General features: G+C 50.6%; 1 protein-coding gene across 3 annotated transcripts in view; it reads right to left on the bottom strand.

The window, feature by feature from the left end:
• Positions 1–441: 441 nt before the first annotated feature.
• The window catches only part of PPM1G (protein phosphatase, Mg2+/Mn2+ dependent 1G), a 75,738-nt gene continuing 56,234 nt past the window's right edge, over positions 442–19,945 (bottom strand). For all 3 annotated transcript variants that reach the window (XM_068279798.1, XM_068279800.1, XM_068279799.1), the window contains exons 8-10: positions 6,394–6,523; positions 6,213–6,315; positions 442–851 (exon numbers count right to left, since the gene is read on the bottom strand). In XM_068279798.1, the coding sequence (XP_068135899.1) occupies positions 684–851; positions 6,213–6,315; positions 6,394–6,523 (401 nt within the window). In that variant the 3' untranslated portion in view covers positions 442–683. The remainder of the gene's footprint in view (positions 852–6,212; positions 6,316–6,393; positions 6,524–19,945) is intronic.

Consider the following 19,945-nt stretch of genomic DNA (forward strand, 5'->3'; position numbering starts at 1 on the left):
CTGTGTATGGTTCCTCATGTCATTACCTAGCTACTGCCCTGTTACTGCATCCAGTTACTACAGCTTCCTGTTCCAGATGAGAGATGCAATGTCGGTGTATGGTTCCTCATGTCATTACCTAGCTACTGCCCTGTTACTGCATCCAGTTACTGATATGGGCACATAGTTACACATCCTCTGTTACGATAGCCCGAAGGGTGCCAGTATCCAGACACTGACAACAGTATTACCAATTCCCACATACATGCGGATATCCTGGTGAAACGGGCATTCAGCCCACAGCGCCTCTAACCACACAGGAGCCTTATTAACCATTTAATGTCAGGAGTGCCGGCTACAGCGCCATTTCCCAGAGTTCCCCCCTACGTTCCAGCTATCTTCGGTGTACGCGGCAGATCATCCAACCATCAGCACGCCATAGTGAGTCAGACCACACACCGATTTATAAAAAAAGGCATGTTAAAATTCATCCACAGGTTCTGGACCAGCAACAAGGGCTTATGGAATGATTACAAAATTATACACAAATTGTTAATGACCAGTCCCCCCTCCCCCGAGCGCCGTCCAGCCCAGAGCCAACCACGAGAAGACGACATTTGTACAGCGGCCTTCAGGACCCAACTCTAAAAAAGCACAATACTCAGTGTCCGCAGTGTCCATAGTCCAGTGAGGTCAGAGCTCCACTAATCCCGCTTGGCCTTCTTACTGCTGCTCTTCCCACTGCCGATCGCCTCATCCTCCAGTTTCCTCTTGCTGAGGGTGAATGGATGAAAGCGGACAATAATACAGGTCATGTTGTCACAGCCGGTGCCATCTCCAGAGGTGTCCGGAGCCAAGCACTGATCCAGGAGCTGCAAGACAAAGAAAAATCACATGACCAATATCTGCCGGGTATGAGGTCTGCCAGCCCCTCAGGCCACAGCTATGGAGGGTGGAGAGACAGGAGAAGGACAATGACATCACATGACCAACATCTGCCTGGTATGAGGTCTGCCAGCCCCTCAGGCCACAGCTATGGAGGGTGGAGAGACAGGAGGACAATGACATCACATGACCAATACCTACTTCCACTACAGGCAATAGTCCATCCCCCCCCTCCCCCCCCCCTTCAGGAATATGATTGTATGACGCGACTTCCACCACTATGGACAATAGTTCATCCCCCCTCCAGGAATAGGATTGTATGACGAAACTTCCACCACTATGGACAATAGTCCATCACACCCCTCCCCCTCCAGGAATAGGATTGTATGACGTGACTTCCACCACTAGACAATAATCCATTACACCCCTCCACCTCCAGGAATATGATTGTATGACGTGACTTCCTCCACTATAAACAATAGTCCATCCCCCCTCCCCCTCCAGGAATAGGATTGTATGACGAAACTTCCACCACTATGGACAATAATCCATTACACCCCTCCACCTCCAGGAATATGATTGTATGACATGACTTCCTCCACTATGGACAATAATCCATCACACCCCTCCCCCTCCAGGAATATGATTGTATGACGTGACTTCCACCACTATGGACAATAGTCCATTCCCCCTCCCCCTCCAGGAATAGGATTGTATGACGCGACTTCCACCACTATGGACAATAGTCCATTACATCCCTCCACCTCCAGGAATATGATTGTATGACGTGACTTCCTCCACTATGGACAATAGTCCATCACACCCCTCCCCCTCCAGGAATATGATTGTATGACGTGACTTCCTCCACTATAAACAATAGTCCATCCCCCCTCCCCCTCCAGGAATAGGATTGTATGACGTGACTTCCTCCACTATGGACAATAATCCATTACATCCCTCCACCTCCAGGAATATGATTGTATGACGTGACTTCCTCCACTATGGACAATAGTCCATTACACCCCTCCCCCTCCAGGAATATGATTGTATGACGTGACTTCCTCCACTATAAACAATAGTCCATCCCCCTCCACCTCCAGGAATAGGATTGTATGACGTGACTTCCTCCACTATAAACAATAGTCCATCCCCCCTCCCCCTCCAGGAATAGGATTGTATGACGTGACTTCCTCCACTATGGACAATAGTCCATTACACCCCTCCCCCTCCAGGAATATGATTGTATGACGTGACTTCCTCCACTATAAACAATAGTCCCTCCCCCTCCAGGAATAGGATTGTATGACGTGACTTCCACCACTATGGACAATAGTCCATCACACCCCTCCCCCTCCAGGAATAGGATTGTATGACGTGACTTCCACCACTATGGACAATAGTCCATCCCCCCTCCCCCTCCAGGAATATGATTGTATGACGTGACTTCCTCCACTATGGACAATAGTCCATTACACCCCTCCCCCTCCAGGAATATGATTGTATGACGTGACTTCCTCCACTATAAACAATAGTCCATCTCCCCTCCCCCTCCAGGAATAGGATTGTATGACGTGACTTCCTCCACTATGGACAATAGTCCATCACACCCCTCCCCCTCCAGGAATATGATTGTATGACGTGACTTCCTCCACTATAAACAATAGTCCATCCCCCCTCCCCCTCCAGGAATAGGATTGTATGACGAAACTTCCACCACTATGGACAATAATCCATTACATCCCTCCACCTCCAGGAATATGATTGTATGACGTGACTTCCTCCACTATGGACAATAGTCCATTACACCCCTCCCCCTCCAGGAATAGGATTGTATGACGTGACTTCCTCCACTATGGACAATAGTCCATCACACCCCTCCCCCTCCAGGAATATGATTGTATGACGTGACTTCCTCCACTATGGACAATAGTCCATCCCCCCTACCCCTCCAGGAATAGGATTGTATGACGAAACTTCCACCACTATGGACAATAATCCATTACATCCCTCCACCTCCAGGAATATGATTGTATGACGTGACTTCCATCACTATGGACAATAGGCCATCACACCCCTCCCCCTCCAGGAATATGATTGTATGACGTGACTTCCACCACTATGGACAATAATCCATTACACCCCTCCCCCTCCAGGAATATGATTGTATGACGTGACTTCCACCACTATAAACAATAGTCCATTCCCCCTCCCCCTCCAGGAATAGGATTGTATGATGCGACTTCCTCCACTATGGACAATAGTCCATCACACCCCTCCAGGAATATGATTGTATGACGTGACTTCCACCACTATGGACAATAGTCCATCACACCCCTCCCCCTCCAGAAATATGATTGTATGACGTGACTTCCATCACACCCCTCCCTCTCCAGGAATATGATTGTATGACGTGACTTCCACCACTATGGACAATAATCCATTACACCCCTCCCCCTCCAGGAATATGATTGTATGACGTGACTTCCACCACTATGGACAATAATCCATTACACCCCTCCCCCTCCAGGAATATGATTGTATGACGTGACTTCCTCCACTATGTACAATAGTCCATCACACCCCTCCAGGAATATGATTGTATGACGCGACTTCCTCCACTATGGACAATAGTCCATCACACCCCTCCAGGAATATGATTGTATGACGTGACTTCCACCACTATGGACAATAGTCCATCACACCCCTCCCCCTCCAGGAATAGGATTGTATGACGTGACTTCCACCACTATGGACAAGAGGCCACACCCCTCCCCCTCCAGGAATATGATTGTATGACGTGACTTCCATCACTATGGACAATAATCCATCACATCCCTCCCCCTCCAGGAATATGATTGTATGACGTGACTTCCTCCACTATGGACAATAGTCCATCCCCCCTCCAGGAATATGATTGTATGACGTGACTTCCACCACTATGGACAATAATCCATCACATCCCTCCCCCTCCAGGAATATGATTGTATGACGTGACTTCCTTCACTATGGACAATAGTCCATCCCCCCTCCAGGAATATGATTGTATGACGTGACTTCCATCACTATGGACAATAGTCCATCCCCCCTCCAGGAATAGGATTGTATGACGTGACTTCCTCCACTATGGACAATAGTCCATCACACCCCTCCCCCTCCAGGAATATGATTGTATGACATGACTTCCATCACTATGGACAATAGTCCATCCCCCCTCCAGGAATAGGATTGTATGACGTGACTTCCACCACTATGGACAATAGTCCATCCCCCCTCCCCCTCCAGGAATATGATTGTATGACGTGACTTCCACCACTATGGACAATAGTCCATCACACCCCTCCCCCTCCAGGAATACGATTGTATGACGTGACTTCCACCACTATGGACAATAGTCCATCACACCCCTCCCCCTCCAGGAATATGATTGTATGACGTGACTTCCACCACTATGGACAATAATCCATTACACCCCTCCACCTCCAGGAATATGATGGTATGACGTGACTTCCTCCACTATGGACAATAGTCCATTACACCCCTCCCCCTCCAGGAATATGATTGTATGACGTGACTTCCACCACTATGGACAATAGTCCATCCCCCCTCCCCCTCCAGGAATATGATTGTATGACGTGACTTCCCCCACTATGGACAATAGTCCATCACACCCCGCCCCCTCCAGGAATATGATTGTATGACGTGACTTCCATCACTATGGACAATAGTCCATCACACCCCTCCCTCTCCAGGAATATGATTGTATGACGTGACTTCCACCACTATGGACAATAATCCATTACACCCCTTCCCCTCCAGGAATATGACTGTATAACGTGACTTCCTCCACTATGGACAATAGTCCATCCCCCCTCCCCCTCCAGGAATATGACTGTATAACGTGACTTCCTCCACTATGGACAATAGTCCATCCCCCCTCCCCCTCCAGGAATAGGATTGTATGACGTGACTTCCACCACTATGGACAATAGTCCATCCCCCCTCCCCCTCCAGGAATATGACTGTATAACGTGACTTCCACTAGGCCTGAACGATTTATCGTTTTGTATCGAAATCGCAATCACGGAAGTGATGATTCCGTGATCGCCAAAGTGTCGATTTTTGCCGATATTTGCTGTACTGCGCCCTCTTGCTGTACAGTAGCAGCACCGCAGCATGTACAAATGTCTGTACAAAAAGCGGCGGCTCTCACTCCCCTCGGCAGCTCAGTATCTCATACTTCTACGTAGTTAGTGCCACCTTCTTCTCCTCCTCCTCCTGTCATCAGCAGACATAGCAGCGGCAGGCTCTTGCTCTCTGTCACTCCTCCTAGCTTCATCGTCAGCTCAGCTGGGCGGGCGGCAGACTCCGCCCACAGTCTCTCGCTCGCTCCTTCTGTGAAGCTGATATAGGCACTCAAACTATTTGCTACACTGATTGTTTAAAGGTGTGCAGACCACAGCGAGACAAAAGCTATTGTCTGGTCTGACTTTTCTCAGCATTACAAAGCAGCTCAGCGTGTAGCAGGGAGCAGAGAAGGAATTCCCTCCCTCCCCTTCCAGAAGTTGTCAGGAAGCACAGGAGACAGAGAGCACGTGGATCTATCTGCACTGCGTGGGGGAGATGGAGCTGCAGGCAAGACTGAAGTGCGTGACGGTTTGTGTCTTTCAGTCAGTGTGTGTGGATAAGTATGTGTGTGTGCATTTCAATGTGTGCTGCTGTGTGTGTGTATCAGTGAGTGGATACGTGTGTGTGTGCTGCTGTGTGTGTGTGTGTTGGTGTGTGTTGGTGTGTGTGTGTATCAGTGAGTGGATACGTGTGTGTGTGTGCTGCTTTGTGTGTGTGTGTGTGTGTGTGTATCAGTGAGTGCTGCAAGATGAAGTGTGTGTATTAGTGAGTGTGGATAACTGTGTATCAGTGAGTGCTGCAAGATGAAGTGTGTGTGTATCAGTGAGTGCTCTGAGATGGAGAATTAAGTGTGTGCGTGTGTATCAGCGTAACACCCATCCCACCCCCACTGCTTACCTTTACCATACCTACCCCATTCCTAATATTAATTGTCCCCACCGCCTCTGTGACATGACTCATACCCCCCCCCATAATAAGTGCTGCAAGGGGAAACTAGGGATAGGCGACATGATAATCTCCCCGCCGCCCCTCGTTGACTCTCGCCTTGGTCAGGTTGGTTTAAAGCTTGATTTGAATAAAATCGTGAATCGAATCGAAATAGCAATTTCTGACAGAAATCGTGCAAACTTTCCCTAAAATCGTTCAGGCCTAACTTCCACCACTATGTACAATAGGCCACACCCCTTCCCATCCCAGAACACGATTGTATAATGGAGACTTACTTCTTCCACTATGGAGGACAGGCAAACAGGTTTCCCGGCCTGCTCCTGTTGGCTCATCTTATCAAGCACAAAGTCCACCACTTCCTGGCTGCTCATCACGTTCCTGGAAGAGAGGACAGATTAGGTTTTGGTGGAATTCGCTGCCGATGTATCTGAAGAGAGCAGATTGGCAATATCTTACCATATACCATCACAGGCAATGACCATGAAGTCATGCTCCTCATTCAGTGTCAGGACTTTGATGTCTGGTAGGGCAGAAATCATCTGTTCCTCAGGAGGAAGGTTCTTGTTCCTCTTGTAGAAGTGGTCTCCTGAGAAGTCAAAGGACACTGGATTATGCTATGGTCACACATGGGGTCTGGCACACACTGCGGCCATGTACAGCATAGCCTGAGAGGTCACAGGACACTGGATTATGCTATGGTCACACATGGTGTCTGGCACACACTGCGGCCATGTACAGCATAGCCTGAGAGGTCACAGGACACTGGATTATGCTATGGTCACACATGGGGTCTGGTATACACTGCAGCAATGTGCAGCATAGCCTGAGAGGTCACAGGACACTGGATTATGCTATGGTCACACATGGGGCCTGGCACACACTGCAGCAATGTGCAGCATAGCCTGAGAGGTCACAGGACACTGGATTATGCTATGGTCACACATGGGGTCTGGCACACACTGCAGCAATGTGCAGCATAGCCTGAGAGGTCACAGGACACTGGATTATGCTATGGTCACACATGGGGTCTGGCACACACTGCAGCAATGTGCAGCATAGCCTGAGAGGTCACAGGACACTGGATTATGCTATGGTCACACATGGGGCCTGGCACACACTGCAGCAATGTGCAGCATAGCCTGAGAGGTCACAGGACACTGGATTATGCTATGGTCACACATGGGGTCTGGCACACACTGCAGCAATGTGCAGCATAGCCTGAGAGGTCACAGGACACTGGATTATGCTATGGTCACACATGGGGTCTGGTATACACTGCAGCAATGTACAGCATAGCCTGAGAGGTCACAGGACACTGGATTATGCTATGGTCACACATGGGGTCACACTGCAGCAATGTACAGCATAGCCTGAGAGGTCACTGCACACTGGATTATGCTTTGGTCACACATGGGGTCTGGCACACACTGCAGCAATGTACAGCATAGCCTGAGAGGTCACAGGACACTGGATTATGATATGGTCACACATGGGGTCTGGTATACACTGCAGCAATGTACAGCATAGCCTGAGAGGTCACAGGACACTGGATTATGCTATGGTCACACATGGGGTCTGGCACACACTGCAGCAATGTACAGCATAGCCTGAGAGGTCACTGGATTATGCTATGGTCACACATGGGGTCTGGCACACACTGCAGCAATGTGCAGCATAGCCTGAGAGGTCACAGGACACTGGATTATGCTATAGTCACACATGGGGTCTGGTATACACTGCAGCAATGTACAGCATAGCCTGAGAGGTCACTGGATTATGCTATGGTCACACATGGGGTCTGGTATACACTGCAGCAATGTGCAGCATAGCCTGAGAGGTCACAGGACACTGGATTATGCTATAGTCACACATGGGGTCTGGTATACACTGCAGCAATGTACAGCATAGCCTGAGAGGTCACAGGACACTGGATTATGCTATGGTCACACATGGGGTCTGGCACACACTGCAGCAATGTGCAGCATAGCCTGAGAGGTCACAGAACAATGGATTATGCTATGGTCACACATGGGGTCTGGTATACACTGCAGCAATGTACAGCATAGCCTGAGAGGTCACAGGACACTGGATTATGCTATGGTCACACATGGGGTCTGGCACACACTGCAGCAATGTGCAGCATAGCCTGAGAGGTCACAGGGCACTGGATTATGCTATGGTCACACATGGGGTCTGCCACACACTGCAGCAATGTACAGCATAGCCTGAGAGGTCACTGCACACTGGATTATGCTATGGTCACACATGGGGTCTGCCACACACTGCAGCAATGTACAGCATAGCCTGAGAGGTCACAGGGCACTGGATTATGCTATGGTCACACATGGGGTCTGGTACACACTGCACCAATGTACAGCATAGCCGGAGAGGTCACAGGACACTGGATTATGCTATGGTCACACATGGGGCCTGGTATACACTGCAGCAATGTGCAGCATAGCCTGAGAGGTCACAGGACACTGGATTATGCTATAGTCACACATGGGGTCTGGCACACACTGCAGCAATGTGCAGCATAGCCTGAGAGGTCACTGCACACTGGATTATGCTATGGTCACACATGGGGTCTGGCACACACTGCAGCAATGTGCAGCATAGCCTGAGAGGTCACAGGACACTGGATTATGCTATGGTCACACATGGGGTCTGGCACACACTGCAGCAGAGGTCACAGGACACTGGATTATGCTATAGTCACACATGGGGTCTGGTATACACTGCAGCAATGTGCAGCATAGCCTGAGAGGTCACAGGACACTGGATTATGCTATAGTCACACATGGGGTCTGGTATACACTGCAGCAATGTACAGCATAGCCTGAGAGGTCACAGGACACTGGATTATGCTATGGTTACACATGGGGTCTGGCACACACTGCAGCAATGTGCAGCATAGCCTGAGAGGTCACTGCACACTGGATTATGCTATGGTCACACATGGGGTCTGGCACACACTGCAGCAATGTACAGCATAGCCTGAGAGGTCACAGGACACTGGATTATGCTATAGTCACACATGGGGTCTGGCACACACTGCAGCAATGTGCAGCATAGCCTGAGAGGTCACAGGACACTGGATTATGCTATGGTCACACATGGGGTCACACTGCAGCAATGTACAGCATAGCCTGAGAGGTCACTGCACACTGGATTATGCTATGGTCACACATGGGGTCTGGCACACACTGCAGCAATGTGCAGCATAGCCTGAGAGGTCACAGGACACTGGATTATGCTATGGTCACACATGGGGTCTGGTATACACTGCAGCAATGTGCAGCATAGCCTGAGAGGTCACATGACACTGGATTATGCTATGGTCACACATGGGGTCTGGTATACACTGCAGCAATGTGCAGCATAGCCTGAGAGGTCACAGGACACTGGATTATGCTATGGTGACACATGGGGTCTGGTATACACTGCAGCAATGTGCAGCATAGCCTGAGAGGTCACAGGACACTGGATTACGCTATGGTCACACATGGGGCCTGGCACACACTGCAGCAATGTACAGCATAGCCTGAGAGGTCACTGCACACTGGATTATGCTATGGTCACACATGGGGTCTGGTATACACTGCAGCAATGTGCAGCATAGCCTGAGAGGTCACAGGACACTGGATTATGCTATGGTCACACATGGGGTCTGGCACACACTGCAGCAATGTGCAGCATAGCCTGAGAGGTCACAGGACACTGGATTATGCTATGGTCACACATGGGGTCTGGTATACACTGCAGCAATGTGCAGCATAGCCTGAGAGGTCACAGGACACTGGATTATGCTATGGTCACACATGGGGCCTGGCACACACTGCAGCAATGTGCAGCATAGCCTGAGAGGTCACAGGACACTGGATTATGCTATGGTCACACGTGGGGTCTGGTATACACTGCAGCAATGTACAGCATAGCCTGAGAGGTCACTGGATTATGCTATGGTCACACATGGGGTCTGGCACACACTGCAGCAATGTGCAGCATAGCCGGAGAGGTCACAGGACACTGGATTATGCTATGGTCACACATGGGGTCTGGCACACACTGCAGCAATGTGCAGCATAGCCTGAGAGGTCACAGGACACTGGATTATGCTATGGTCACACATGGGGTCTGGTATACACTGCAGCAATGTGCAGCATAGCCTGAGAGGTCAAAGGACACTGGATTATGCTATGGTCACACATGGGGTCTGGCACACACTGCAGCAATGTGCAGCATAGCCTGAGAGGTCACAGGACACTGGATTATGCTATGGTCACACATGGGGCCTGGCACACACTGCAGCAATGTACAGCATAGCCTGAGAGGTCACAGGACACTGGATTATGCTATGGTCACACATGGGGTCTGGTATACACTGCAGCAATGTACAGCATAGCCTGAGAGGGCACTGCACACTGGATTATGCTATGGTCACACATGGGGCCTGGCACACACTGCAGCAATGTGCAGCATAGCCTGAGAGGTCACAGGACACTGGATTATGCTATAGTCACACATGGGGTCTGGTATACACTGCAGCAATGTGCAGCATAGCCTGAGAGGTCACAGGACACTGGATTATGCTATGGTCACACATGGGGTCTGGCACACACTGCAGCAATGTACAGCATAGCCTGAGAGGTCACAGGACACTGGATTATGCTATAGTCACACATGGGGTCTGGTATACACTGCAGCAATGTGCAGCATAGCCTGAGAGGTCACAGGACAATGGATTATGCTATGGTCACACATGGGGTCTGGTACACACTGCAGCAATGTACAGCATAGCCTGAGAGGTCATTGCACACTGGATTATGCTATGGTCACACATGGGGCCTGGCACACACTGCAGCAATGTACAGCATAGCCTGAGAGGTCACAGGACACTGGATTATGCAATGGTCACACATGGGGTCTGGTATACACTGCAGCAATGTACAGCATAGCCTGAGAGGTCACAGGACAATGGATTATGCTATGGTGACACATGGGGTCTGGCACACACTGCAGCAATGTACAGCATAGCCTGAGAGGTCACAGGACACTGGATTATGCAATGGTCACACATGGGGTCTGGTATACACTGCAGCAATGTGCAGCATAGCCTGAGAGGTCACAGGACAATGGATTATGCTATGGTCACACATGGGGTCTGGTACACACTGCAGCAATGTACAGCATAGCCTGAGAGGTCATTGCACACTGGATTATGCTATGGTCACACATGGGGCCTGGCACACACTGCAGCAATGTACAGCATAGCCTGAGAGGTCACAGGACACTGGATTATGCTATGGTCACACATGGGGACTGGCACACACTGCAGCAATGTACAGCATAGCCTGAGAGGTCACAGAACAATGGATTATGCTATGGTCACACATGGGGTCTGGCACACACTGCAGCAATGTACAGCATAGCCTGAGAGGTCACTGGATTATGCTATGGTCACACATGGGGTCTGGCACACACTGCAGCAATGTGCAGCATAGCCGGAGAGGTCACAGGACACTGGATTATGCTATGGTCACACATGGGGTCTGGCACACACTGCAGCAATGTGCAGCATAGCCTGAGAGGTCACAGGACACTGGATTATGCTATGGTCACACATGGGGTCTGGTATACACTGCAGCAATGTGCAGCATAGCCTGAGAGGTCAAAGGACACTGGATTATGCTATGGTCACACATGGGGTCTGGCACACACTGCAGCAATGTGCAGCATAGCCTGAGAGGTCACAGGACACTGGATTATGCTATGGTCACACATGGGGCCTGGCACACACTGCAGCAATGTACAGCATAGCCTGAGAGGTCACAGGACACTGGATTATGCTATGGTCACACATGGGGTCTGGTATACACTGCAGCAATGTACAGCATAGCCTGAGAGGGCACTGCACACTGGATTATGCTATGGTCACACATGGGGCCTGGCACACACTGCAGCAATGTGCAGCATAGCCTGAGAGGTCACAGGACACTGGATTATGCTATAGTCACACATGGGGTCTGGTATACACTGCAGCAATGTGCAGCATAGCCTGAGAGGTCACAGGACACTGGATTATGCTATGGTCACACATGGGGTCTGGCACACACTGCAGCAATGTACAGCATAGCCTGAGAGGTCACAGGACACTGGATTATGCTATAGTCACACATGGGGTCTGGTATACACTGCAGCAATGTGCAGCATAGCCTGAGAGGTCACAGGACAATGGATTATGCTATGGTCACACATGGGGTCTGGTACACACTGCAGCAATGTACAGCATAGCCTGAGAGGTCATTGCACACTGGATTATGCTATGGTCACACATGGGGCCTGGCACACACTGCAGCAATGTACAGCATAGCCTGAGAGGTCACAGGACACTGGATTATGCAATGGTCACACATGGGGTCTGGTATACACTGCAGCAATGTACAGCATAGCCTGAGAGGTCACAGGACAATGGATTATGCTATGGTGACACATGGGGTCTGGCACACACTGCAGCAATGTACAGCATAGCCTGAGAGGTCACAGGACACTGGATTATGCAATGGTCACACATGGGGTCTGGTATACACTGCAGCAATGTGCAGCATAGCCTGAGAGGTCACAGGACAATGGATTATGCTATGGTCACACATGGGGTCTGGCACACACTGCAGCAATGTACAGCATAGCCTGAGAGGTCACAGGACACTGGATTATGCTATAGTCACACATGGGGTCTGGTATACACTGCAGCAATGTGCAGCATAGCCTGAGAGGTCACAGGACAATGGATTATGCTATGGTCACACATGGGGTCTGGTACACACTGCAGCAATGTACAGCATAGCCTGAGAGGTCATTGCACACTGGATTATGCTATGGTCACACATGGGGCCTGGCACACACTGCAGCAATGTACAGCATAGCCTGAGAGGTCACAGGACACTGGATTATGCTATGGTCACACATGGGGACTGGCACACACTGCAGCAATGTACAGCATAGCCTGAGAGGTCACAGAACAATGGATTATGCTATGGTCACACATGGGGTCTGGCACACACTGCAGCAATGTACAGCATAGCCTGAGAGGTCACTGGATTATGCTATGGTCACACATGGGGTCTGGCAAACACTGCAGCAATGTACAGCATAGCCTGAGAGGTCACAGGACACTGGATTATGCTATGGTGACACATGGGGTCTGGCACACACTGCAGCAATGTGCAGCATAGCCTGAGAGGTCACTGCACACTGGATTATGCTATGGTCACACATGGGGTCTGGCACACACTGCAGCAATGTGCAGCATAGCCTGAGAGGTCCCAGGACACTGGATTATGCTATAGTCACACATGGGGTCTGGCACACACTGCAGCAATGTGCAGCATAGCCTGAGAGGTCACAGGACACTGGATTATGCTATGGTGACACATGGGGTCTGGCACACACTGCAGCAATGTGCAGCATAGCCTGAGAGGTCACAGGACACTGGATTATGCTATGGTCACACATGGGGTCTGGTATACACTGCAGCAATGTGCAGCATAGCCTGAGAGGTCACAGGGCACTGGATTATGCTATGGTCACACATGGGGTCTGGTATACACTGCAGCAATGTGCAGCATAGCCTGAGAGGTCACTGCACACTGGATTATGCTATGGTCACACGTGGGGCCTGGTATACACTGCAGCAATGTGCAGCATAGCCTGAGAGATCACTGCACACTGGATTATGCTATGGTCACACATGGGGTCTGGTATACACTGCAGCAATGTGCAGCATAGCCTGAGAGGTCACAGGACACTGGATTATGCTATGGTCACACGTGGGGTCTGGCACACACTGCAGCAATGTACAGCATAGCCTGAGAGGTCACTGCACACTGGATTATGCTATAGTCACACATGGGGTCTGGTATACACTGCAGCCATGTGCAGCATAGCCTGAGGTCACAGGGCACAGGATTATGCTATGGTCACACATGGGGTCTGGCACACACTGCAGCAATGTGCAGCATAGCCTGAGAGGTCACAGGACACTGGATTATGCTATGGTCACACATGGGGTCTGGCACACACTGCAGCAATGTACAGCATAACCTGAGAGGTCACAGGACACTGGATTATGCTATGGTCACACATGGGGTCTGGTATACACTGCAGCAATGTGCAGCATAGCCTGAGAGGTCACATGACACTGGATTATGCTATGGTCACACATGGGGTCTGGCACACACTGCAGCAATGTACAGCATAGCCTGAGAGGTCACAGGACACTGGATTATGCTATGGTCACACATGGGGTCTGGCACACACTGCAGCAATGTACAGCATAGCCTGAGAGGTCACTGCACACTGGATTATGCTATAGTCACACATGGGGTCTGGTATACACTGCAGCCATGTGCAGCATAGCCTGAGGTCACAGGGCACAGGATTATGCTATGGTCACACATGGGGTCTGGCACACACTGCAGCAATGTGCAGCATAGCCTGAGAGGTCACAGGACACTGGATTATGCTATGGTCACACATGGGGTCTGGCACACACTGCAGCAATGTACAGCATAACCTGAGAGGTCACAGGACACTGGATTATGCTATGGTCACACATGGGGTCTGGTATACACTGCAGCAATGTGCAGCATAGCCTGAGAGGTCACATGACACTGGATTATGCTATGGTCACACATGGGGTCTGGTATACACTGCAGCAATGTGCAGCATAGCCTGAGAAGTCACTGCAGCCTGGGATTATGCTATGGTCACACATGGGGTCTGGTATACACTGCAGCAATGTACAGCATAGCCTGAGAGGTCACTGCACACTGGATTATGCTTTGGTCACACATGGGGTCTGGCACACACTGCAGCAATGTACAGCATAGCCTGAGAGGTCACAGGACACTGGATTATGCTATGGTCACACATGGGGTCTGGCACACACTGCAGCAATGTGCAGCATAGCCTGAGAGGTCACAGGACACTGGATTATGCTATGGTCACACATGGGGTCTGGCACACACTGCAGCAATGTGCAGCATAGCCTGAGAGGTCACATGACACTGGATTATGCTATAGTCACACATGGGGTCTGGCACACACTGCAGCAATGTACAGCATAGCCTGAGAGGTCACAGGACACTGGATTATGCTATGGTCACACATGGGGTCTGGTATACACTGCAGCAATGTGCAGCATAGCCTGAGAGGTCACAGGACACTGGATTATGCTATGGTCACACATGGGGTCTGGTATACACTGCAGCAATGTGCAGCATAGCCTGAGAGGTCACTGGATTATGCTATGGTCACACATGGGGTCTGGTATACACTGCAGCAATGTGCAGCATAGCCTGAGAGGTCACAGGACACTGGATTATGCTATGGTCACACATGGGGCCTGGTATACACTGCAGCAATGTACAGCATAGCCTGAGAGGTCACAGGACACTGGATTATGCTATGGTCACACATGAGGTCTGGCACACACTGCAGCAATGTGCAGCATAGCCTGAGAGGTCACAGGACACTGGATTATGCTATGGTCACACATGGGGTCTGGTATACACTGCAGCAATGTGCAGCATAGCCTGAGAGGTCACAGGACACTGGATTATGCTATGGTCACACATGGGGTCTGGTACACACTGCAGCAATGTGCAGCATAGCCTGAGAGGTCACAGGACACTGGATTATGCTATGGTCACACATGGGGTCTGGTACACACTGCAGCAATGTGCAGCATAGCCTGAGAGGTCACAGGACACTGGATTATGCTATGGTCACACATGGGGTCTGGTATACACTGCAGCAATGTGCAGCATAGCCTGAGAGGTCACAGGACACTGGATTATGCTATGGTGACACATGGGGTCTGGCACACACTGCAGCAATGTGCAGCATAGCCTGAGAGGTCACAGGACACTGGATTATGCTATAGTCACACATGGGGTCTGGTATACACTGCAGCAATGTACAGCATAGCCTGAGAGGTCACAGGACACTGGATTATGCTATGGTCACACATGGGGTCTGGCACACACTGCAGCAATGTGCAGCATAGCCTGAGAGGTCACAGGACACTGGATTATGCTATAGTCACACATGGGGTCTGGTATACACTGCAGCAATGTACAGCATAGCCTGAGAGGTCACAGGACACTGGATTATGCTATGGTCACACATGGGGTCACACTGCAGCAATGTGCAGCATAGCCTGAGAGGTCACAGGACACTGGATTATGCTATGGTCACACATGGGGTCTGGCACACACTGCAGCAATGTACAGCATAGCCGGAGAGGTCACAGGACACTGGATTATGTTATGGTCACACATGGGGTCTGGCACACACTGCAGCAATGTACAGCATAGCCTGAGAGGTCACAGGACAATGGATTATGCTATGGTCACACATGGGGTCTGGCACACACTGCAGCAATGTACAGCATAGCCGGAGAGGTCACAGGACACTGGATTATGCTATGGTCACACGGGGTCTGGCACACACTGCAGCAATGTGCAGCATAGCCTGAGAGGTCACTGCACACTGGATTATGCTATGGTCACACATGGGGTCTGGCACACACTGCAGCAATGTACAGCATAGCCTGAGAGGTCACTGCACACTGGATTATGCTATGGTCACACACGGGGACTGGCACACACTGCAGCAATGTGCAGCATAGCCTGAGAGGTCACAGGACACTGGATTATGCTATGGTCACACATGGGGTCTGGTATACACTGCAGCAATGTGCAGCATAGCCTGAGAGGTCACTGCACACTGGATTATGCTATGGTCACACATGGGGCCTGGTATACACTGCAGCAATGTGCAGCATAGCCTGAGAGGTCACAGGACACTGGATTATGCTATGGTCACACATGGGGCCTGGTATACACTGCAGCAATGTGCAGCATAGCCTGAGAGGTCACTGCACACTGGATTATGCTATGGTCACACATGGGGTCTGGCACACACTGCAGCAATGTGCAGCATAGCCTGAGAGGTCACAGGACACTGGATTATGCTATGGTCACACATGGGGTCTGGCACACACTGCAGCAATGTACAGCATAGCCTCAGAGGTCACAGGACACTGGATTATGCTATGGTCACACATGGGGTCTGGTATACACTGCAGCAATGTGCAGCATAGCCTGAGAGGTCACAGGACACTGGATTATGCTATGGTCACACATGGGGTCTGGCACACACTGCAGCAATGTGCAGCATAGCCTGAGAGGTCACAGGACACTGGATTATGCTATGGTCACACATGGGGTCTGGTATACACTGCAGCAATGTACAGCATAGCCCGAGAGGTCACTGCACACTGGATTATGCTATGGTCACACATGGGGTCTGGCACACACTGCAGCAATGTACAGCATAGCCTGAGAGGTCACAGGACACTGGATTATGCTATGGTCACACATGGGGTCTGGAATACAGTGCAGCAATGTACAGCATAGCCTGAGAGGTCACTGGATTATGCTATGATCACACATGGGGTCTGGCACACACTGCAGCAATGTGCAGCATAGCCTGAGAGGTCACTGCACACTGGATTATGCTATGGTCACACATGGGGTCTGGCACACACTGCAGCAATGTGCAGCATAGCCTGAGAGGTCACAGGACACTGGATTATGCTATGGTGACACATGGGGTCTGGTATACACTGCAGCAATGTGCAGCATAGCCTGAGAGGTCACAGGACACTGGATTATGCTATGGTCACACATGGGGACTGGCACACACTGCAGCAATGTACAGCATAGCCTGAGAGGTCACAGGACACTGGATTATGCTATGGTCACACATGGGGCCTGGTATACACTGCAGCAATGTGCAGCATAGCCTGAGAGGTCACAGGACACTGGATTATGCTATGGTCACACATGGGGCCTGGTATACACTGCAGCAATGTACAGCATAGCCTGAGAGGTCACAGGACACTGGATTATGCTATGGTGACACATGGGGTCTGGCACACACTGCAGCAATGTGCAGCATAGCCTGAGAGGTCACAGGACACTGGATTATGCTATGGTCACACATGGGGTCTGGCACACACTGCAGCAATGTACAGCATAGCCTGAGAGGTCACTGCACACTGGATTATGCTATGGTCACACATGGGGTCTGGCACACACTGCAGTAATGTACAGCATAGCCTGAGAGGTCACAGGACACTGGATTATGCTATGGTGACACATGGGGTCTGGCACACACTGCAGCAATGTGCAGCATAGCCTGAGAGGTCACAGGACACTGGATTATGCTATGGTCACACATGGGGACTGGTACACACTGCAGCAATGTGCAGCATAGCCTGAGAGGTCACAGGACACTGGATTATGCTATGGTCACACATGGGGTCTGGTATACACTGCAGCAATGTACAGCATAGCCTGAGAGGTCACAGGACACTGGATTATGCTATGGTCACACATGGGGTCTGGTACACGCTGCAGCAATGTGCAGCATAGCCTGAGAGGTCACAGGACACTGGATTATGCTATGGTGACACATGGGGTCTGGCACACACTGCAGCAATGTGCAGCATAGCCTGAGAGGTCACAGGACACTGGATTATGCTATGGTCACACATGGGGTCTGGTACACACTGCAGCAATGTGCAGCATAGCCTGAGAGGTCACAGGACACTGGATTATGCTATGGTCACACATGGGGCCTGGCACACACTGCAGCAATGTACAGCATAGCCTGAGAGGTCACAGGACACTGGATTATGCTATGGTCACACACGGGGACTGGCACACACTGCAGCAATGTGCAGCATAGCCTGAGAGGTCACAGGACACTGGATTATGCTATAGTCACACATGGGGTCTGGCACACACTGCAGCAATGTGCAGCATAGCCTGAGAGGTCACTGGACACTGGATTATGCTATGGTCACACATGGGGTCTGGTATACACTGCGGCAATGTGCAGCATAGCCTGAGAGGTCACAGGACACTGGATTATGCTATGGTCACACATGGGGTCTGGTATACACTGCAGCAATGTGCAGCATAGCCTGAGAGGTCACAGGACACTGGATTATGCTATGGTCACACATGGGGTCTGGCACACACTGCAGCAATGTACAGCATAGCCTGAGAGGTCACTGCACACTGGATTATGCTATGGTCACACATGGGGTCTGGTATACACTGCAGCAATGTGCAGCATAGCCTGAGAGGTCACAGGACACTGGATTATGCTATGGTCACACATGGGGTCTGGTATACACTGCAGCAATGTACAGCATAGCCTGAGAGGTCACAGGACACTGGATTATGCTATGGTGACACATGGGGTCTGGCACACACTGCAGCAATGTGCAGCATAGCCTGAGAGGTCACAGGACACTGGATTATGCTATGGTCACACATGGGGTCTGGCACACACTGCAGCAATGTGCAGCTTAGCCTGAGAGGTCACAGGACACTGGATTATGCTATGGTCACACATGGGGTCTGGCACACACTGCAGCAATGTGCAGCATAGCCTGAGAGGTCACAGGACACTGGATTATGCTATGGTCACACATGGGGTCTGGCACACACTGCAGCAGTGTGCAGCATAGCCTGAGAGGTCACAGGACACTGGATTATGCTATGGTCACACATGGGGTCTGGCACACACTGCAGCAATGTGCAGCATAGCCTGAGAGGTCACAGGACACTGGATTATGCTATGGTCACACATGGGGTCTGGCACACACTGCAGCAATGTGCAGCATAGCCTGAGAGGTCACAGGACACTGGATTATGCTATGGTCACACATGGGGTCTGGCACACACTGCAGCAATGTGCAGCATAGCCTGAGAGGTCACAGGACACTGGATTATGCTATGGTCACACATGGGGTCACACTGCAGCAATGTGCAGCATAGCCTGAGAGGTCACAGGACACTGGATTATGCTATGGTCACACATGGGGCCTGGCACACACTGCAGCAATGTGCAGCATAGCCTGAGAGGT

The sequence above is a fragment of the Hyperolius riggenbachi genome, chromosome 4, assembly GCF_040937935.1.
Source record: "Hyperolius riggenbachi isolate aHypRig1 chromosome 4, aHypRig1.pri, whole genome shotgun sequence".
Lineage (NCBI taxonomy): Eukaryota > Metazoa > Chordata > Amphibia > Anura > Hyperoliidae > Hyperolius > Hyperolius riggenbachi.